Source organism: Enhydra lutris, unplaced genomic scaffold, assembly GCF_002288905.1.
Source record: "Enhydra lutris kenyoni isolate GAN:26980312 unplaced genomic scaffold, ASM228890v2 scaffoldscaffold14, whole genome shotgun sequence".
In the NCBI taxonomy this organism is placed as follows: Eukaryota; Metazoa; Chordata; class Mammalia; order Carnivora; family Mustelidae; genus Enhydra; species Enhydra lutris.
The window spans coordinates 49,333,729-49,356,906 of record NW_019154098.1 but is presented as its reverse complement, the minus strand read 5'-3'; the positions used below and the strand labels follow the sequence as shown (position 1 = coordinate 49,356,906).

The 23,178-nt window shown below is 35.9% G+C and overlaps 1 protein-coding gene across 1 annotated transcript in view; it reads right to left on the bottom strand.

Annotated features, from left to right (window-relative positions):
* LOC111146742 (cyclic nucleotide gated channel beta 3) overlaps nt 1–23,178 on the bottom strand; it is a 143,476-nt gene that overhangs the window by 69,711 nt on the left and 50,587 nt on the right. The window contains 5 exon segments of the mRNA XM_022502417.1: nt 518–604; nt 3,718–3,768; nt 10,046–10,254; nt 11,241–11,393; nt 13,980–14,134. Coding sequence (XP_022358125.1) covers nt 518–604; nt 3,718–3,768; nt 10,046–10,254; nt 11,241–11,393; nt 13,980–14,134 — 655 coding nt within the window.

Genomic DNA, 23,178 nt, shown 5'->3' with positions numbered 1-23,178 from the left:
TTGCCATTTGCGAGGATGTGGATGGAACTAGAGGGTATCATGCTTAGTGAAATAAGTCAATCGGAGAAAGACAACTATCACATGATCTCCCTGATATGAGGCAGTGGAAATGCAACATGGGGGGTTTGGGGGGTAGGAGAAGAATAAATGGAACAAGATGGGATCGGGAAGGAGACAAACCATAAGTGACTCTTAATCTCACAAAACAAACTGAGGGTTGCTGGGGGGAGGGGGGGTAGGGTTATGGACATTGGGAATGGTATGTGCTATGGTGAGTGCTGTGAAGTGTGTAAACCTGGTGATTCACAGACCTGTACCCCTGGGGATAAAAATACATTATATGTTATAAAAAATAATAATAATGAATAAAAAAATTAAAAAAATTCATAGTATTGATGAGGGCAGAAAAATGGACAGTTTGGGAAAAATTAAATTAAAAATATTATACTTTTCAGACATTTAAAAACATTTCAAGATTACCATTACTATAAAAGAAAATTAAATATAGTTATCTTACCTTTAATATCCTATTTGTCCTAAATATTGGATTAAACCCAAAGAAGAGGTAGAAAACATCAAACGGCATTACTGATGCAATATCCAGCTGTTGGAAAAACACATTCACTATCATATTGTGTTTATGTGCTTTTTTGGACATGGATTGATTTATATCAATGTGTATATAAGCTGACCAGTCACCATGAATTATTTGTTGTTTAATATAAAATTGCCTTCAGTAGTATGCCTGGTGCCCCTGAAAGGTATATTTGCACCATGAAAATAAGAAAAAGATTTTGTAGACTATTTCCAATGTATTTCATTTCTACCTTCATGCATCTGAGCTCTCTTTAGGCACCGCATTTTCTGCAATTTTTGTTGAGTGTCACACACACTTCAGAGATGGCATGGCTATCTTATCTATCTATCTTATCTAACATATCTATCTTATCTATCATATCTTATCTATCTATCTTATCTATCATATCTATCTTATCTATCATATCTAACATGACTAATGTTCAAATACATTTTTAACATGTATTTTAAATGGGACTCGGGCTGAAAGTCAAGTCTACTCTTGATTTTGAGATCACTGCACATTAACTGCAATTGTATATATATATTTTTAAAGATTTTATTTATTGATTTGACAAAAGAGAGAGACAATGCACACAAGCAGGGCTAGCGGCAGGTAAGGGAGAGGGAGAAGCAGGTTCCCAGCTGAGCAGGCAGCCGGATGTGGGGCTGGATCTCAGGACCCCCGGATCATGACCAAGTGGAAGGCAGACTCTTAAGTGCTTAACCCATGGAGCCACGCACGCACCCTGCAGTTGTATATTTTCATGTTTCAGCCTATTCTCCTGTACTCAGGGCTGATTATATTGTTGGTGGTTCATCCAGATGCCTCAGTTCTTTCTATTGCTCACCATTTGGGATGATACTGCTAACGATAAACCGCTATGAAATCTACCTATTAGATAGTGTGCAGGGTAAGACAGAGGGAAGGGTCAGTCCCATTTACAATTAATCAGTAACTCCAAGAGAAGAAGCTTTTGAAAGTACTATTATAACTAAAAAAGTATTTTAAAATTTGTCACATATTTAATTATTCTGGTTTTCTGTTCCCTGGGTAGTTGCGAAAATGCAACATCACCTCTTGATTGTAGTGATGACAGTAAGAAATTCTTCTATGTAAGATAATTATTCATTTTCATTGATTTATTCATTTTCGTTCATTTTTACTTGGTTTTGAAACCATGGTTTTGAAACAGAGTACATTTTAAAAACACTTAATGTATTTAAGACATATAGGAACAGTTAAGAGCTTTCTGTTATCGGCCACACATATTAAAAGGGAAGGTTGAGGCAGTTAATTACATATCAGAATTTCACAATAGCTTCATGCTATTGAAAAGAAATAAAACTTTCAGTTTGAATTAACCACATTGGCTATTATAAAAAAATCCTTACTGAAAGTATTGGTTTATAAATTACATCATATCCTGAAACCTCATTAATTTTACCTTACAGATATTGAGTTTGTAACAAGTTAAGAGGTATACGAAGTAGTTACTAAAATAATGTCTTATAAGCAAGAAAGCAGGAGCATGGAACTGTTGACTTGTCTAGAGCTACGGTGGTACCCATGTTTTCCGGCTCAAATCATAATAATATTTTTAAAAATTTTAAAAGAAATGTATTAGAATTAATGCGCCAGAATTGTGGTCTTTTTACTTGTTATGTATCCAATTGCTCAAATGCCCACTGGAATTATCTATGCAGTCATTACTCATGTTTGATATTAACACATTAATATGTAACTTGTTAAAGATGATTTATTTCTCATAGAATTGTAGAAAGTTGAATTGAGTAAGAACTGACCAATACTGAACTTTGTACAAGGCACTTTGCAAAACATGTTGAGGTTGAAATGAGTAAAATGTTTCTGTCTACACAATCTAATAGTGGAATAATGAAACACAAAAATAGCTATAATACAATGCTCTAGAGAAGCAGGATGTGTTAAGGGAATTCAAAAGGAGTGACCACAATTAAATGTAAAATTTTACATTTATACATCCAAATTAAATATATGAGTTAATTTCACTTACTCAAATTCAAGAAAATGATTAAGAATTTGGAATAAGTTTTGTGACACTTAAGAAGAATAGTCATCCTCTTGTGGAGTTCATCAAAGTAGTGTAGATTATGAGTATGTCTGAGTATATGGCAATTTTTTTACAAAGAAAATTAGGTGCAGATAAAAACAAATTAAAAGAGGGACGCCTGGGTGGCTCAGTTGGTTAAGCAGCTGCCTTCGGTTCAGGTCATGATCCCAGGATTCTGGGATCGAGTCCCACATCGGGCTGCTTGCTCGTCAGGGAGCCTGCTTCTCCCTCTGCCTCTGCCTGACACTCTGTCTGCCTGTGCTCCCACGTGCTTGCTCTCTCTCTCTAACAAGACAAACAAACAAACAAACAACAACAAAAAAAACAAATGAAAAGAGATTTTAATCACCACAGATCACCAATGGGGACAATTTGACACCTAACCCCAGCTTTGTATTGTTATACAAAATCTGAGGCCACAAAAGTGTTTTTCTTGAAATGGGAGTTTGCAATTTACCTATACATATTGGGTAACTTTGGAGAACTCCCAAACCTTTGTCTATTTCTCATAGTTAGGAGGAACAAATAAAAGATAACAAAGTACTTGGGTATAAATAATTATGAGTGAAAAAACCATACAATTATACTGTTATTTGAGGAAAGAAAGGTTTCATGTTATTGACATAATTGCTTCTTCTTTTTAAAATTTTGTTTATATGAACAAGAAAGAAATAAGACTAGAAAAAATTGGATAGACTTTTACATCATCGTGGTATATGAATTGGAGGATAGCATTCTGTATGGACAAGACAAAGTATACTCCATACTCCTTTACTGACGTTTTCATCAGAATTTAAATGTGAGCGCTAACGTTTTGTTGTGCTTGATAAAGATCCGAATGTTAAATTCCACACTTGCACATTCATGGAAGTCTATCATGTAATTATTGAGAAGCAAAAACTTTAGACTTGCCTTTGCCTAGAACTTCATCTGTATAAACTTTGTTACAAAGGCTATGAAGGAAATTAAAAAAAAAAATTTATAAATGGGACTTAAAATCAAAATGGTAATGATTATTTGAACAATTCTGAAACAGTAAGTCTCCTACCTGAAACTTTGTAGAACTCCTGTAGTGTCTCTTTAACTCATTTGAATCCACCTGAAATTTTATATTTATATTTTATATTAATTATATTCAATTTCATCAGTTATTTTCTCACTTTAATAAATATTTATACTTATTTCTCTCAACTGGTTCCTTGTAATTTCAGCCAATAAATACGCTCTATCCTCTCATCTCTTTAAATAGAATAAAATCTCCCTTGTCATTTGTTTTCTTTTTGCTATTGATCTATTGTTTGTCATACTCAAGCTTCTTAAGAAAGTTGTCTGCATTGCTTTATTCTGCATCTTTCCGTCATATTTATTCCTCAACCCATGGCAAATTAATGGCAATTTGACCTTTGCTCATTTCTCTTATTCCAGTAAGACTGCCAATGAGAAGTCAGCCACTAACATCCTCCTCATGATCATGCCCAAGGAATCCTCTATAGTACTTAGCATTCTTTTATGGCATTTACCATGTTTTGAAATCACACATGTATTTCTTGGCTCATTTATTTAAAATCAGTTTATTCCATTAAATGGTAATCTATCTCAGGACAGGGTTGACTTCGTTTAGCAGCTAACTGTACATAGCTAGTGGCTAGAATATATTAGGAAACCAATAAATACTTATTGAGTAGATGAATAGATAAAGGAACAGAAAGATAAATAAAACTTTTTAAAGCATTTGATATTTGGTGGGATATTTGTTCCTGAAACTCTTTCTAAAAACTCTGAAACGCCATTTTTGGTTTACTTCTTCAGTTCTAACTTTTTGGTGTCCTTTTTGATTCTAGGGATAGCCATTTAAATGCCAACATTCCCCAGGACTCAGCTCTCTTCTCTTCCTTTTTATACTTGCTTCCTAGAAAATTTCATCCACTTATATGGTTACAAGTATCTACTGCCACCTAATGTCACTTTCTGGAGCTATTGACCTGGACAAGCAACTGCCTTTTGTCTTCACTTAGCAGTGCTGCTTATCTCAGATTTAATTTACACCAAACGTGAATTCATCATCACTCTCCACTCCCCACTAGCCTAACTATCTTCCCACCTCCAACCCTTCCTCTTCTTGGGTAATCCTATGAGCATCCTCATCTATACCGGTCAGTGATCCCAGATCACACATTCTCCCTCAGCCCCCCTCATCCATCCAGCAACAATTCTACTGATTTTCCTTTCCACAATTTTTTTATTATTATTTTTTATTATTATGTTCAATTAGTCAGCATATAGTACAATTTCCTCATGTCCATTCTATCCTTTTGGGATGGGTCTTTTTGCCCTAAGACTTGTTCCCCTTGGTCCATTCTATAATGGCAGCTAGATGATCATGCTAAATCAGATTACTTAACAATCAACATTTATGCGAAATCCTCTGATTCCACATGACTTAAAAAAAAAATACAAGCTCCCTTTCATGGTCTACAAAGGCTCTACTTTCTCTGTCTCACTCGCCTCCTACAGCATCCCACATCCACTTTATTCAGCATCAGAGTTTCTCACTTTCATGACTTTCCTATGCTGTTTTCAGAGCTTAGAACATATGTTTTGTTCCCTTTTAGTGGGGGTGGAGGTGTGCAGATAACTAAAGTTCATTCATTAAGATTTGGACCAGGTGTCCTCTCCTTCACATGGTTTTCTCTGTGCCTCATAACCCTTAGGGCTTATCACTGTCATGACTCCCATTACAAACCCTACCATTTTTCTTTTGTCTGTCTTTCATGTGCTGAATTACTTGAGGGTGAGGTCCATATCTTTGTCTTGTTTTTCCAGTTTCTAATGCAAGCAATGTCTAACACATAGTAGGTGCCCAATAAATATGTGATAGGTGATAGATTAAGAGGCATTTGTTACCATTCAGGCCTAAAAGAATTAATGCTAATATTGGATTTGCTTTCTTAGATTTTGGTTATAGGTAGGGAGGAACAGTCTTTGTGCTATTAATGAGTTGGCCAAAGCATTAGAACCTGGATGCCTGGAATTAATGTCTTTTAATAATTACCATCCAGACTATCCAAGTTCAGAAGTTTTAAACTTCTGCTGAGCAGTGTTAACTACTGATTAGCCAGCTCCTAATTCCTGCTCCCCACACCCTATTTTGGCTGTAATTTTTACCCATACATATATACTAAATCTTACAGAAATATATTAGTAGATATATAAGACATGCTCTTCTAATGATTTTTACTGTGAAACTCAATGGCTTACTGAACCACAGGTAGACATAGATAGAAGTTTAAGTTGAATCATGTACCAAGCTTGAGTAAAATCAGTTAGCTCCTTCAAAGCTTATCTGGGACTGACAGAAACATTTCAAGTGCTACGAAGTTAAAATACCTCCCTCTCCTCCAACCCCGGAAGAATGTTTTTAGCACTTTTATCCCTTTACATTCAGGCTTGTCTATGATTCTATGATTGAATAAATGTAAATGAAATGAAAACTTTTTTGATTAGATAAAAATGAGATCTAGTGATTCTAAAATATCTCTTCTTTGGAGCACTAAATAAATTTGGCATTGTTAAATTTGGGGTCGTTAGTTTTATGACGACCAGCATGTTTACTGGTAACAATTAGGCACTTACTTAAACAATGTTACCCATTTAATTCTCTTTCTCTTTTTAAGCCTTATCATTATGCATGTAACATTTCTTCAGGAGAGGCTTACTTTAGAAAGGATATGCTGACTGCACCTAAGTCTTCCTCCAAAAGATAGTTTTTGAAGAAGTTCTACACAGGTACTATTATATTTACCTCTTCTGATAAATAATTCATAGAAATGCCATAATTTCATGTAGAACAGATGGATGTGTTTCAAAAATAATAATGTCATCTGAAGCAACTACAATGCAGATTAAATAATCATTCAAGGAGAGAAGATCCTTGAACCAAAATTGCCATTTATCCCCTCCTTCAAATATTTCTTGAATATACTCTCTGAGTTCCTAAGATAGAGAGGGAAATGAATTGGATACTGTCCTTACACTCAAGAAACTTACTATCAGGTAAGAAAGAGAACTACAGATACAAATCGGAGACATTACGGGAAGTTAAATGTATGGATATTCATTCATTTGATTCATTTAACAATTTACTGTACATTTTCTAGATTCCAGACTCTGGCTTAGGTGTACACATTTTCTTATTTAATCTTCATAATAGGTTTATGAGGTGGACACTATAATTCCCATTTTATGGATGAAAAGATAGTACTTACTGAAAGGTTACATTTATTGTCTTCAAGTAATGCTATTAATAAATTGCAGAGGTGGAATTTGACCCTGGTCTGTTTGTTTCTACTATATCATAATTAGCCTCATTGTTATTTAACAATTAAATAATAGAAGTATGAATAAAATGTACAGAGCATGGAGAAGGGAGTGGTTGATTTTCTTCAGGTCAGTTTCTAAACAGTAACTGAGAAGACAAAGTGCCAAAAATGGTTGACTACAACATCAGGTCTGATTGACATCGTCACCAGGCAGCACTGAGCATTTCCATGAATTGTGATGGGTAGGTTTAGCAATGTTGTGGGTATGATTCTCATATCTCTAATCCTCATTGTCATTTTCAGCTTTATTTCTGCTGTCTATGAAGGAAATTACAGATAAGAGACTCTTTTGTTGGTCTTTGATACAAAATTCTTCTATTTGTGTAGTACCATTTTCAGAAGAAGGATATTGCAAATGAATACTGTGCAAAACTTATAAACCCTCCTAATTTCCTCTGTTGTGGCCTTTTGCACTTTTGTTACTTATCTGTTTTCCAAGGCCTTGGGGGAATTAATATTTCCATCTTCCAGCCCTGAAATACCTGGCAACTGAAGATATTTAATAAATGTTTGTTGAATGAATGAATGAATGAATGAGTGAATAAGTGAATGAATAATTTGACAGTGTACCAGAAGTAGCATAGATAGCTAAATTTAGTCAGATGTCCAGTTTGGGTACTTGACTTGCATAGTCTTCTTACCAAAATGTAATCAAGTTTCAAAGGCTAACACCACCTATTCTGAATTAAAGAAACCATTAGATTTCTTTTGAACAAACAAAGCAATTAGTTCCTGCTCTGTATTTGTAGTTTGTGATAATGCATTTTAAATAGAGCCCACTGAGTGTGTTTTTATTGGTTATTTTTCTTGTTTTTAACACTCCATTGTGTGTAAAAGGGCCTTTTAGAAAATTGAAAATAAGTCTCCCCTTACTGATTTTGTCATTTTCCATTTGTCAAACATTGATTTTCTCCCCCCTTGTGCATCTAATGGAGGTTGAAATTAGCGCTCTTTTTTTTGTGTGTTGTTTACTTCTTATTTGTACACCACCATCATCATTTATCAAGTTGCCAGTGAGCTCTGGGGATAGTACTGGTGAGCTGACTAGTGCTCTGAAGTCCACATAAGGACTATTTTGAATAGATTCTTGCTACAGCTATAGCTTTTGCCTTCTTTCTAGGAAGATTTCAAATAATAGGAGGATTTCTTCAGGAATTTTTTTTTCTAAAAGAAAACAATAACCAAAACTTCTCCTTTCAGCTTTATGATAATTTAACACTGTGTGTAGACTCAAAAGAAAATATTCAGGAGATTAAAGAACCCATCTTTATTTTTCAAGAATATGTATGAACCCAAGGAGCCATGTATTCCCTCAGTCTTCTCTTCCTACTGTGACAGAGCCATTGGAGGGTCTGTTCTGTGCAGTTACCACTGAGATTGTGAAGAGGATATTACAGTGGACATCAGTTGTAAAGGAAGCATCCTTCTAGTTAGCTGGGGAAGGGGCTGAGGAGTAGAGGCTTTGAGATTTGGGTATGTGCTTGTGAAAATGTATTCTTCTGTTAGGTTGACTGGATTGCTTATGAAATTCACTCAACACTGAGAATAAATCTAGGAGAAAATAATTTCTCCTAAGGGTAAGAATGGTAGTTTCTGAGGTAGGTCAGCGCATTTGATGGTGAGAATTAGGATGTGATAAACATGGAAAGTGGAAGAGTGAATAGAAGAGATGCCAGCAGATACCATATTAATTAAAACAACCCACAAAACCACAGGTGTGTTTTATGTGCTTGTGATATACACCTGTCTGCAGGGTGTGTGGCTTCCTACTTATGGTCTGGCTGTCTCAGTGAAGATCTTGATGGGTCATTGTTAGAGCACTCTCTAATAGCACATTTTGCAATGGTGAAAATATCCTGTGCTCTCTGATATGGTAGTCTTTACCCAAATGTGATTATTGGACACTGGAAATATTGATAGTGTGGCTGAGAAATGAATTTTTAATGTTATTTAATCTTAATTAAAATTAAATTTGAATAGACACGTCTCTTTAGTGGCCACTATATTGGACAGTGCAGTGAACCTACACTGATTAAAAGGTTCATGACAGCTTTTCTTTTCTTTTTAAGTTAGGTTTCCCCAAAGTATCAAGATCTAAGACTTGTTTTCTGCACTATGTACAGGTATTGTGCTCAGTGCTGATTATGCAATGATAAACAAGGTAAAGTCTGTGTCCTAGAAATCTTATAGCCTAGTACTCACAACACCAGGTTGTCTCCTGAGGATGCTGAGTGATAATAATGAGTGTTATAATACCTGCCTTATTCTATTCAGACTACTTGAGGTGTGCTTACTAGAGAAATATTTATTAAATCACTTCTTTTGCATACGTAATTTATACATTTTTAAACATTATTTAGGTAAAATACGTATATGGTTTTGACATTCCAGACCTGGTTTTATCTTTCTATCCTCACATATTATCAAATTCTGAAAAACTTGCCAAATGAACCTACATGGTGTAGTTGGAATGAGCATGGGTGTTGGGGTCAAGATCTGGATTTAAATTCTGCCTCAGCTGCTGTTCAGCTTTGTGCCTTGAGCATATCACCTACACTCTCCAAGCCTCAGTTTCCTCTTCCTTTTAATAATATCTTTATTATAGGGTGACTGAAAGGATTAAATGAGACATTGTAAAGAAATTAACTGGAATACTACTGATAGCTAACATTTAATATACACTCATTAGGCACTCAACATAGTTCCAGGCATCACTTCATTTAGTCTTTCCATCAACACCATAAAGGTACTATTGTTATTACTATTTTTAAGATGAGGAAACTAAACCACAGGGATATTCATGGTCCCCTGTACATAGTAAGTTCTCAATGGTTGTTTTGTTGTTGTTGTTGTCGTTATTACTGTATTGGTGGTTTCCAGTGATTAAACACTCATACAGGCAGAGATATCCAGTCAGACATTAAATAGTGTTGTAAATTTATTTTTGTAGTTCAATCTGATATTTGTCAGTTTCTGCTTTTCCCCAGTTACACTTACTATTATGTCTCCTCCTTTTATAAACTGGAGTCTGGGCTGGATTAATAGCATATCGCAAAGGTAGATGATATCACATATGATGTCTGTAATAAACCAATAGTGTGTGTTGTCCGGTGTTTGATATGGAAAGACGAAGCGCAGTGGTATAAGCCAGCAGTTCCAGTTATAAGCAATGGTGACGAGCAGAAGCCACAGGAGATAGTGTCGATCTAGAAAAATCCAAATGGCATGTAACAAGCATTAAAATAATTCTCTTGCTTAGTTTGGTAACATTGGAGCCCTTTCATCTGGAGCTAAGCAAATTGTTATAAGAGGGTCTATTAAAATTCAGTGCAATTCTGACTCTACAGTAGAAAGCACTGAGCTTTACAAGGCTTGTTGAGTGATCTTACAGCTCTTCTGACATTGGAGAGAGGCATTCCTCTCTTGTTGACAGGTGGCCTTTCTGAGTCTGTCCCTACAAGTAACTGTGCTACATGGATCAAGGAAGAAGAGACCCAGGGAATCCAGAGATGCCCTGTTTGGATAACTGCAGCAGCAGGCACTTTGTGCATCGGTAGTTAAGATGCAGGGTCACCCAGGGAGGTAGACAAAAAGCCACATCTTGCCATGGCTTTTTGTCTACATCTTGCCGAGTATGGCTGACCTGGAGAGGGCAGAGAATCAGCCCATTAAGGAAGTCTATGTCCTTTTACACGTTGCTTTCTTCTGCCCAAGGGAGGCCATAGGAAAGGATTTGTTCAGTTAGAATAATCAACAACATGAAGGCATGGAAGAAGACAGACACTTCATAATGACTTTTTGGGTAAAGGGTGTCAGTGTACATATCATTGAATGCTTTGGGACTTTCTTTTCAAAAGTAATTATGAGCAGCATAGACCCTGGACTGCCTTTTATTTATTTATTTTTATTAATCAAACAATCAATCAATCACTTATCTATTTTGATGATTATACATTTACTTTATTCCTCATTATCCTGGCATGCCCTTTAAAAACAGGCAGGAATATTTTATCTTCCCTTCACCAGAGAGGGGCAAACAATCCATTGCATATTTAATATAGTTTAAATTCTGCTTTCTAGATGGATTCAGGATGTGGACTAGGGAGAAATGGAGGCCATCTGTGACTTTGGGTTACAGGGGTTTTGGTAATATCTAGCCCTCCCACTGGGATAGTCTACCCTTTGTTGGTACCTGTGTATGAATCTATGCTTCTTGGAAGTCTAATTCGTTTTAGGTACTCTGTTAGAGGCATCTTCTGGAATTTAAAACACAGTATGTGATAGTAATGTTCTTCTTTTAGCTTAGCATTACTTTCTTGTGTTGATGGTATAGCTGTGGGCTTTGCTTTATAGAGAAAAAAAAAAAAGAACACATTTTTAAGAGGTTAGGTTAGCTTAATGAGAAAAGCTTGGATTTCTCGAGTCAGAACATTCCAGAATCTTCCCTTCTCAATTTAGGTAGATAAGGCGTGTTATGACTTTGAAAATAGCTACATTAATGACAATATCCAGGTAATAAAAACACTGAAATTTGAAATAAACAGCAGATTTAAAGCTTCCCAGTAAATTATCCTAAAGGTGTTACAAATATCATATTTTAATTAATTAATTAATTTAAAGTAATCTCTAGGGGTACGTGGATGGTTCAGTTGGTTAAGCATCTGCTTTTGGTCATGATCCTGATCACCAGGTGATGATCCCAGGGTCTTGGGATTGAACTGCATGTCAGGCTCCTGTGGGCCTGCTTCTCTCTCACTCTCTCTCTGCCTCTCTTCCTGCTTATGTGTACTCTCTCTGTCTCTCTCTCTCAAAGGAAAAAAAGAAAGAAAGAGAAAGAGAGAAAGAGCGAAAGAAAGAAAGACATCTCTACACCCAATTTGGCACTCAAACTCACAACCCCAAGATCAAGATTTGCATACTGTACTGACTGAGCCAGCCAGGCACCCCAAAATTAGGATATTTTAACATCCTATTTAACATTTAACAAGCTAATTCTTACATAATTTGTAGCATAAATAAAGTTAGAATCCTTTAGATTTACATTGAAAAGTATCATTACAAATGTACATCATGCCATAGGTTTTAATTTCATGCCTCTTTAGTCTCACACATATCTTTCAAGTTATGCAAAAAACTCAAAATATTTTTTAACTTATCTTTATCAAAATATAATGACTGATTTATTATAGCTTCTTCTTTTAAAAAAGAAACTGCATAATATATATAATTACAAATATATTATTATATAAATGTATATAATATATACTATATAGTGTGTATATATATATACTATATAATATATAGTTTATTTTAAAAATCCCTTTTATCTTGTACAGAATTATAAGGAAACCCTCAGCTCCATCTTTTTTTTTTTTTAAAGATTTTATTTGTTTATTTGACAGAGAGAGTAGGCAGAGTAGGCAGAGAGAGGTGGGGGGGGTGGGGGGAAGCAGGCTCCCTGCGGAGCAGAGAGCCGGATGTGGGGCTCGATCCCAGGACCCTGAGATCATGACCTGAGCTGAAGGCAGAGGCTTAACCCACTGAGCCACCCAGGTGCCCCCCTCAGCTCCATCTTATATAATTAACAGTTTGATTCTTAACTGCTATCAAATAACAAAATTTTCTTCTATTTTTATCTATACATATATAAATATTTTTACAAAGATATAACCATAATATATATCATTTTTGTGGTCTGCTTTATTGTACTTATTAATTTTTCATAAAGACATTTCTGCAATTACTAGGGAGGCTGATAATTGCCCCAGTCTGCCATGTGATTAATTGATGTTCTTTGCTATGTTGTGTATTAAGGTAGTGTTGTATTTTTATAAGTGCTTTGTATGTCAGGGGTATTTTTAAAAGATTTTATTTATTTATTTGACAGAGAGAGAGAGAGAGAGAGAGAGAGAGAGAACACACATGCCTACAAGCAGGGGGAGTGGGAGAGGGAGAAGCACTCTCTGCTGAGCAGGGAGTCCAATGCAGGGCTTGATCCCAGGACACTGGGATCATGACCTAAGCCGAAGGCAGATCACATTAATCGACTGAACCACCCAGGCACCCCTATCAGGGGTATTCTTAATTAATATTTATAATAAAACTTGCCGTAGCAGATACTGTTGTTGCTTTGCTTCTATACCATGAGCAAAGCAACACCTGGTCTAAAGGTCCTGTGCAGAGGGCTCCCTGTGTCAGTCTCCCTCAGCATTTTTTCTCAGATGGCTTGCTTAAAGTGCTGGAGAGTTAGCAACATGCCCCAACCGTAACCCTTAACTAATGGAAAACAGGAGTTGGTGGAATGATACCCTGGCCACTTCCTCCAAAATGCATGAAGAACTTACACAACTCAACACCAAAAAACCAAACAATCCAATTAAAACATGAGCAGAAGACTTGAATAGACAAATTTTCCGAAGAAGACATCCAGATGGTCAACAGTCACATGAAAAGATGCTCCACATCACTCAGCATCAGGGAAATAGAAATCAAAACCACAATGAGGTACCACCTCACATCAGTCAGAATGGCTAGTATCAAAAAAGACAAGAAATAGCAAGTATTGGCAAGGCTGTGGAGAAAAAAGAATCCTCTTGCACTGTTGGTGGGAATGTTAATTGCTGCAACCAACTGTGGGAAACAGTGGGGAGGTTTCTCAGGAGAATTTTTAAGTGTGATCCAGTTTTTTAGCTGGATCAAGTCTGAAGGCCCACAGAAGAAGCCCTCTCATTAATACATCTTCATTGTCTTAACTCTTGTCTCCATCTCTCTTGTCTGCTTTCACCTTCCTGGATCACCCTCAATATAAACTATTTGCACCTAAGTCATTGTTTCAGGGTCTGCTCTTGGGGAACACAAACTAAGACGTTTGTAAAATACATGACCCCTCATAACTTCTTTCTTTCCAGTACTTTGAAGTAACAAACCTTACCAGTTTGGGGGCTGGCTTCAGGTGATGATATATCTCCTTCTGCCAACTTTTTCTTGTAGAGCATTGTTCTTTGACGCATCCTTTTCACCAAGTTGTGTAGCTGGGCATCAGCATACTCATTTATAACAGGGGCTCCAAGTGGTTTGCTTTTTGGACTAAATGAGGAAAAAAATGGCGGTAAAGATGGATCCATGCAGAGATATATACAGGGAAGAGATTAATTTTTTTCACCCTTGTTATAGACCCTATGTTATTATCTGCTCCTTTCTGCGACTGAAGAGAAAAATTCAAAAATTAAGTTTGATGGAAATAGTACTGATGGAATACAGATTTGCTAGTGAAATATTAGAATCCACAAATAGTAAAAGTCCATTCTTTATAATATTAAATCTTGATGACTCGGATTCTGCTATTAAATTGTATTATTAGAAGAAAGAAAAGAAACTTCACCTGGCATGGTAGGCAGAATTCTAAGATGGCCCTTTGGTGTACATATTTTGCATAATTTTGGAGACAATAAATATGGTGGATTTTACTCTCATAATTAGTTTGTGTTATATGGCTCAGTAGACTTTAAGGTAAGAAGTTGATACAAATGGGCCTGATGTAATCAGATAAGCCCTTTAAAAGCAGAGAGTTTCTCCAGCTAGTGACAGAGCAGAAAGTCAGAAGTTTGAAGCATAAGGGAGATTTCACTTGAGAGAAATTCTCCATTTTTGGATTTGGAGAACAAAGGAGCCCCCTGATAAGATTATATGAAGTCTCTAGGAGCTGAGAGTGATTGATCTCTGGCTAGCTGATAACAAGAAAACAAGAACCTCAGTCCTACAATCACAAGGAATTGAATTGTGCCAATTATTTGAATGAACTTGGAAGTGGATTCTTCTCTGGCACCTGCAGGTGAGAGCCCAGCCTGGCCTGGCTGACACCTTGATTTCACCTGTGTGAGACCTAAAACAGAGCACCCAGAGTCATTCAGACCTTTGATCTACAGAAGTGTGAGGTATTAAATAGACATTAAATCATGAAGTTTGTAATAATTTTTTTAATTAATTTTTTTATTTTTTTATAAACATATAATGTATTTTTAGCCCCAGGGGTACAGGTCTGTGAATCACCAGGTTTACACTCTTCACAGCACTCACCACTGCACCCCCCTCAATGTCCATAACCTCACCACCCTCTCCTTCCCCCCCTCCCCCCAGCAACCCTCAGTTTGTTCTGCGAGATTAAGAGTCTCTTATGGTTTGTCTGTGATAATTTCTTATGTGGCGATAGAAAAAGAGTATATCTAGTATGCTTTAATCCAATTCCCTTCTAAGAAAACATACAAACAGATTAGTATGAGGTATAATATACCAACTGGTATACTTCATAAGGATCTGAGTTCCCTCACAGGTTTTCCTCAGACTTCTAACTCACTCTCTACCTTTCTCCTGAAGTCTGACACCGTGTCTACACAGGCCCACATAGGTTTTAATCCATTCTTACTTCCTTACATTCATATCTGCCCTTTCCATCTCACCAAACTGGAACCCATGGGGTTCACATTGGAACTGGTTAATCTGTGGGTTGTATTTAAAGAGGACCTTAATATGAGCCCCTCTCCACTAGTCTCCATTCTCTACCCAGTAGAGATTCCCATACCATTAGTGTGTCTCTCCTCCCTTCTTATTATAGTATAATTTATGCTCTTTTAAAAGTTCTGCTTCATCATTGAGAGTCTTCAAGCATGTCACACTAAGAGCTTTATAAGTGTTCTCAAGAATGGTGAAGACTGAGATGCAATGGAAGAAAAATCCGATATATTTTTGAAAATATAGAAGTAGGAAGACATTAGGTCTTCAAAACTGGAAATTTTTTTTTTCTGATTAAGAAATGTCATATATATCATTTTACTGATTTCTTCTTAAACTCTTAGCATGACTAGCAGTTTATTCATCCATCAATTTTACTGATTTCTTCTTAAACTCTTAGCATGCCTAGGAGTTTACTCATCCATCAAGCAGTTACTGAGTTTTTACCCTACATACTGGAATAAAAAGACGAGTTAAATGGAGACTAACTCTATGGATGCTCATAGTTTAATGTGAGGTGATGTGACTAGAACAGAATGTGTACATGCAGGAAGTCAGGTAGCAGGGATGGTGGAAGTGGCAGTATGGAAAGGTGAGTGGAGTCAGGTTATGATGTTTCTGTATGACCTACTTATGAGTTTGGACATTAACCTGTAAGGTAATGGGAGCCAATGCAGAGTATTGAGCAAATGAAGGGTATGAGAAGATATTTTTGGAGATGTAGCAATAGGGGCAAAGTTGAAGAGGAACAGTGTAAATGCATGGAAACAAGGAAAGAGGTGAATGGATTAAGTTAGAACTGTTAAGGGAAAAGGAGAGGGACTAAAGAAATAATTTAGAGGCAGAAATGAAAGGAGTTGAACTTTCTGGGTCTTTTGGATAAATCCAAATAAGAAATCAAGAATAACTTCTAAGTTTCTATTACTAGAGTCTAGATTTATGAAGATGACATTAATATAAAAAAGAATTTAGAAAGGAGATGTTTGTATATAGTAGGTATGTTGAAAATCACTTTTTTGTGTGTATATATTTAATTCAAAGCATTTGTAGGACATTGTGTGATAGGACCTTGATTATGCTAGTGAGGAGATATTTGGGATCCAGTTCTTATGACAAAACCTTGGTGGTCATCAATGTATATGGGATGTTTGAAGAGATGAATGTAGATGGCATCATAGACTGAAGTTCTCAAAATCAGTAACTATGTGTGTTTACTTTATACTCCCCAAGACCTAGGACAAGATAGGCTTTAATAAATCTTTATTGAATAAATAAACCCACTACCTCCAACCTTTTGTTTGACCTTATGTGATGTGCCTCAGTGCACTAAAAAAATCTATAGGAAGTGAAGTTGAGAGCTGGTGGATCATTAACTGAAATGTCAGGTATTCAAACTGTTAAAATGTCTAACTCAAGCCTTAAGATTTAAGAAGCATGTTTTTTTCTTTTCCTGAATCATCAATAAGCCCTAATTGACCATATAATTGCCATTTAATCACACTAGTTTTTACTGTGCAAACCTACCTCATGATTAGAATGCTGAAAATTATATTAAAAAGCATACCTGCATTTTAAATGCATAGCTGTCTTTCAATAGCTATATATTTAAACCTGGTGATTCACAGACCTGTACCCCTGGGGATAAAAATATATTATATGTTTATAAAAAATAAAATAAAAAAATAGCTATATATTTTTCTTTTTTTATTAGCTGAGCATTAATATGTCAATTTATTTCATCTTTTTTCCCCCCAGCTTCTCATGTAGAGTAATCCCTGTCCATCTTCTCCCTTACCTACATATACACAGAAGATATGAATGTATTTTTTCTTGAGGTAATTTTGTGACTGAATGAAAAAAGGCAAAAAAAGAAGAAGAAACTTGTGTTTTTATGAGACAAACAAATGAGGGTAGAAGAGAGAAGCAATGGCTATACCTTATGTAACTATGCTTCATTTGAATGATATTTGATATTTCTTATTCATATTACTAACTATAATTTTTGAAGAATTATTCCTTATAATTCCTTAATGAACCATATTTTACATAAATGTGCAAACATTTTATAAATTTTGGTAAAGAAAAATAGAAGGAAAATCTTACTGAAACTATTATTGAGATGAGTGAGGCTTTTAAAATTTGTATATGTATCTATGGGAGAATAAAAAATTAGTTAGAATGACATTTGTTCTTTTAATTTTTTTGATAAGAGTATAGAGAACACTCATTTTAAAAAAGAGCTGATAAAAAAATAATATCACAGTAGTCCTCATTTCTTGAAATTCAATTAGAAAAAAAAAGAAATTCAATTAGAGATATAGGCCAAAAAAATTACATATTTGACAATTGTTCTTGGGTTGCAGGAGCTTTTGCTCCTCCATGGAAAATGCATCATAGTAATATTGGGATGGATTAGAAGTAGGTCTGTCTTTTGCAAAACAGGAGAAAATCCATTGTGAAAGGGGAGATAGGAAAGGGAAATTTGTGGTCTGTGGGTATACTCGGGATATCAGTTTTAAGAAAGAATACCTAAGTAAGATGTGGATCTTGAAATTGATTCTTTTAAAACTATCTTGTATTTTTTAAGACTCTTGGATAGTTTTCATGTACACTCAGTGATACATATGCTCTAGCTTAAACTTGTTGCTTTAGTATAATACAAAGGGATGACTTCTTTTGATGAGGTAAAATGGATGGTTGTAGTCAGGGATGATTTCACAATGAAAGATGAATGGCACTTTGACAATATAAAGGGAAAATATTCAAGTCAAAGTATACAGCTGGAGAAAAAGTGTATCAGTTGCTGCTCTATGGAGTGTAATAAAGACTCAAACATTTTAACATAAAATCCCAAATCATCCATGATTTGGTTTGAAAGGTTAGTTGAGACCAACGGAGAAGCAGAGTAAGATTCTAAGCAGGAGAGGGACAGTATTGGCTATATTTAAAAAAAATAATGGAAAAAAAGAAAGATGATTATTTGTTGTGGTGTGGAAGAAGTCTGACTTGAAGAAAGGAGAGAGCTGAGTTGAAATATATGGGTTAATATAACAGTGGAAATTTCAAGTTTGAATAGTGGACTACATTGAATGGTGTTCTGCCAAAATTCATTTCCAACTGGAGCCTCAGATTGTGATCTTATTTGAAAATAAGGTCTTTACAAATGTAACTAAGTTAAGATGAAGTCATACTGCAGTTGGGTGGGCCCTTAATCTAATGACTGGTATCTTTTTTTTTTTTTTAAGATTTTATTTATTTATTTGATAGAGAGTGAGTGAGAGAGAGAGAGAGTGCATGAGCTGGGCAGAGAGGGACAGTGAAAGGGGGAGAAGCAGGCTCCCTGCTGAGCAGGGAGACCGGTACAGGACTCTATCCCAGGACCCTGGGATCATGACCTGAGCCAAAGGCAGCTGCTCAACTGACTGAGCCATCCAGGTGCCCCTGACGGCTGGCTGGTGTTTTTACAGAAGACCAAGCAAAGGCAGGGAGGAGACACACAGGGAGAACACCATGTGACAGTGGAGGCAGAGACTGGGGTGATGAACCACAAATCAAGGAACACCAAGGATTGCTGGCAACCAGCAAAAGCTAGGAGAAGGGTGTGGAACAGTTTCTCCCTTAGACTTTCAGAAGGACCAAATTTGCAGGCACCTGAATTTCTATAGGCTTGTAGCCTATAGAACTGTGAGGGGATAAACCTGTGTTGTTTCAAGCCACTCAGTTTATGGCAATTTGTTGTGGCAACCCTTGGAAGTTAGCAAAGTGGGTGACTGTGATGTTGCATGGGCAACTTGGATGGAGGTCTATATTATAAAATAACTACAAATTCATTCAATTTAGTATATGTTTGTGGATGAACAAATTCTTTTGAAATACATTCTGTAAGCAGGTAGTCGAGAATCTGGGTTTGGAATTCAGCAGTGAGAACTGAGCTGGATGGAGATGTTGAATGAGGTATCACCTTTTTAGAAGCGATGGCAGAAATTATACAGTGGATCCGATTACTGGTAAGAGCCTGCATAGAACAAGAAAAGACTGGCAGGTCAAACCTTGTAATTTGCTGACATATAATGAGTAGCATAAGATAAGGAACTGGGAAGTAGCAATTAGAGAGGTAGATCTGAGAGACAAAAATGTCACAAAAATCAGGGAAGCTAAGAGTTTGGAAACGGAGGTCAGTGGTGTCTCATGCTGCACAGAAACTGCAAATTTTGTCATTTTTGCCTTCATAAGTATTTTGTAAAGGTGCACAGACTCTGCCTTTGTTCACGAAGTGGTATTTTAGATTTCCATTCATTATTTCCTAAGTTCAGTTAAAAGTGGTATTTATTCCTTCTAGTAAAACGTTGAATAAACTTTGGCTTTTGCAAACTTAACTGAATTCTTAATGCTTAATTAAGAATTCAATTCATTTTTCAGTGACTTAAGTCTTTAAAAATTCCAGTTGATCAAAGTCCTTTAAAACCATTATTCATGTCTTGTTGAAGATAGGGATTGGGCAAAGAATATTATATTCCAATTTAGGAAGATATGGGGGAAGAGAGGAGCAGGCCTTTTTTCTTTTGTTGTGTTTTCTAAGTAATTAATGATAAATTCAGACAGTTCTCAAAAGTTACATTTGAAAAAAAGAAACTTGCTTTGAATAATGACATTTTTATAGGAGTAAATTTTGGAATGAAAATACCTGAACTTAGTATAAAATTCTGATTATTACTAATGTATCTGGTGGTTGACCATAAAACCTACAAATTTTAAGCAAATTTGGGCTAGTATAGTTATAACTCAACCAAGTCTTACTTGGCTCCTTTCTCATATTCACCTCTAAATACTGTGAAGATTTTGAGTTGTTTATCACATTTCACTTGTGCATATGGTATTGTTTGTACACATTAGTTTCTACATATGGAAATGTACATATGGAAATGTACATACGGATGTTATGATGCACAATTTCTTAAACCAAATTCTTGAACTGTCTAGAATAGGCTACAATACATTTGTGACTCCAGAGTTTATTTCTAAATCCTTGCCAGCAGTCCACTCTCTAGATCTTTTCCTCTGTTAATCTCTAAGTACTGGAGGTTGTGTCCAAGATATTTATTTTTATTGTTAGTGAATCACATTGTAATGGCCCATAAATATAGTGGTGCCTAATGTTGTTAAAAGTTAAACATTTTAATACTAAAGTAACAAAAAAGTTACAAAAATATTATCATAGTTTATACATTTATATCCATAAGACTCATATGTACACATGTATGCATACACATCAACATACACATGCACCAACATGCGTAATAGCAATCCTTCCCAAATCTTAAACCATTAGGAAGGAGAATGAATACACATATCAATACATACCTAAAATAATCATAATACTTATATGTTTCATGTTGATAAACATGTTAAATTCTCTAATGATTTCAGGTATTTTTTGAGAGTAAAATGAGAAACAACTAGGTTTTTATCATTTCTTCATATAATAGTAGCCTGAAAGAGTCAAACAATGTGCTCAAAAATTTTCCTGAAAAATGGTGCCTTGGGAAAGTTCTAAGGTGCATTTTGAATGCCTCATTCATATATTTAATGGATATTCATTGTGCACTTACTTTGCTTCAGGAAAGATGACATGTCCTATATTGACTTTAAAGATTCTTTGAAAAATTTTTTTTTTCTGAATAAATTTCTGGGATTTTAAATTTTTATTTATTTATTTTTTTAAAAAAAGATTTTATTTATTTATTTGAGAGAGAGAGAGAGATCACAAGTAGGTGGGGTGGGGTGGGGGGGAAGCAGACCCCTCCCGAGCAGAGAGCCCAATGTGGGACTTGATCCCAGTACCCTGAGATCATGACCTGAGCCAAAGGCAGAGGCTTAACCCACTGAGCCACCCAGGCGCCCTGGGTTTTTTTTAAATTAAAAACTGATTGATTAGAAGGTACCATGAAGTGAATTGTGTCCCCCTCCAAATTCATACTTTGATGCCCTATCCCCCAATGTGACTGTATTTGGAGATAGGGTCTTTAGAAAGGTAATTAAAGTCAAACATGGTCATAAGGTTAGGCCCTAATCCAACAGGACTGGTGTCCTTAGAAGAAAAAGAGGGCTCTCTCTGCATGCACAGAAGAAAGGCATGTAAAGACACAGGGAGAGGGTAGCCATCTATAAGCCAGGAAGAGAGGTCTTACCAGAAACTGTGACAGCACTTTGATCTCCAGCCTGCAGAACTGTGAGAAAATAAATTTCAGTTTTTTAAGTCATTCAGTCTGTGGATTTTGTTATGGCAGCCTGAGCAGACTATCCCAGAATGCATACATGTCTAGAAAAAAAGGGGTAACACTATTTTAGAAGCAGATGAAAAATTAAATCAAGATAATAGGCTGAAAGCCATAAATGTCTAGAAATGACAAAAGAAAATATTTAAAACATCTACAATACTGGAAAACAAACAGGAAAGTGCTAGCTAGAAAACAGAAATTTGAAAAGTTTTTTAAAGACAAAAAGCACATGGGTTGAGATGTTAACTCATTCAATTCTCACAAATTATGATGTGTACAACACTGCTGTTAATAATGAAGAAAAACACTGCCCAAACACTGACAAAAGATATTTGTTGCAAAGTAAGAGACTTTCTGGAAGTTTTGGGGGTGGATTTAAGGGGTGAGAAGGGGCCACTGTCAATCATTAAGATGATTACATAAGGAACAACACTCAGAGTAATGAAGTTGGTTGCTTTCTTTCACCTCTAACCTTCACCAAGTGGATAGAAGCAGAAGTCACTGCCTCCAGGATGTAGCACGAGATGGGATTTGGGCTTGAAAAGCTGAGCTGAATCCCCGGTGAATTGCAAGAATAAGAAGACCTGGGTGGACTCTGTCCAGAAGATGAGTTAGTGGTAAATTCTTGGCAATGTGTTCTTTCCCACAATCACTGTAGAAAGAAAATTGTAAATGGAACAGAATCTATAGCAATGGTTTACTACATGGTGGAGTGAGGTAAGGATGTAGAATAAGAGGGGGTTGAGTGGGAATAATTTTCTCTGGGTGCAGGCAGTAAAGGGGCGGTATTGGCTGTATCCAATTTAGTAAAAGCTAGAAGTGACTGAAAGTTAGTTTCTTTTTTATTATCACTGTATGCTGATAATCCTGAATAATGTTGATAATAAAATACTTCTACCTCCAAGGTAGACCCCTCCTATTGTTCCCTTTTTGTATGCTACTGATCTACACAGGTTATGGGGAATTTCAAGTACAAAGATGATAACATAAGCCAAGAATTACCAAACAATTGTGCAAAATCAACTTTGTCAGAAGCACTAAAGTAAACAAATGAAAAACTAATATGAGAGGAAACAAATAAAATAGACAATAATTAAAAATAGAGATAAGAGGAGCGCTTGGCCTAAACCCAGCAGGAGAAGAGAAATAATAAAGATCAGAGCAGAAATCAATGAAATAGAAACCAAAATTAACAGTAGAACAAATCAACAAAATTAGGAGCTGGTTCTTTGAAAGAATTAATAAGACTGATAAACCCCTGGCCAGACTTATCAAAAAGAAAAGAGAAAGGACCCATATAAATAAAATCATGAATGAAAGAGGAGAGATCACAACCAACACCAA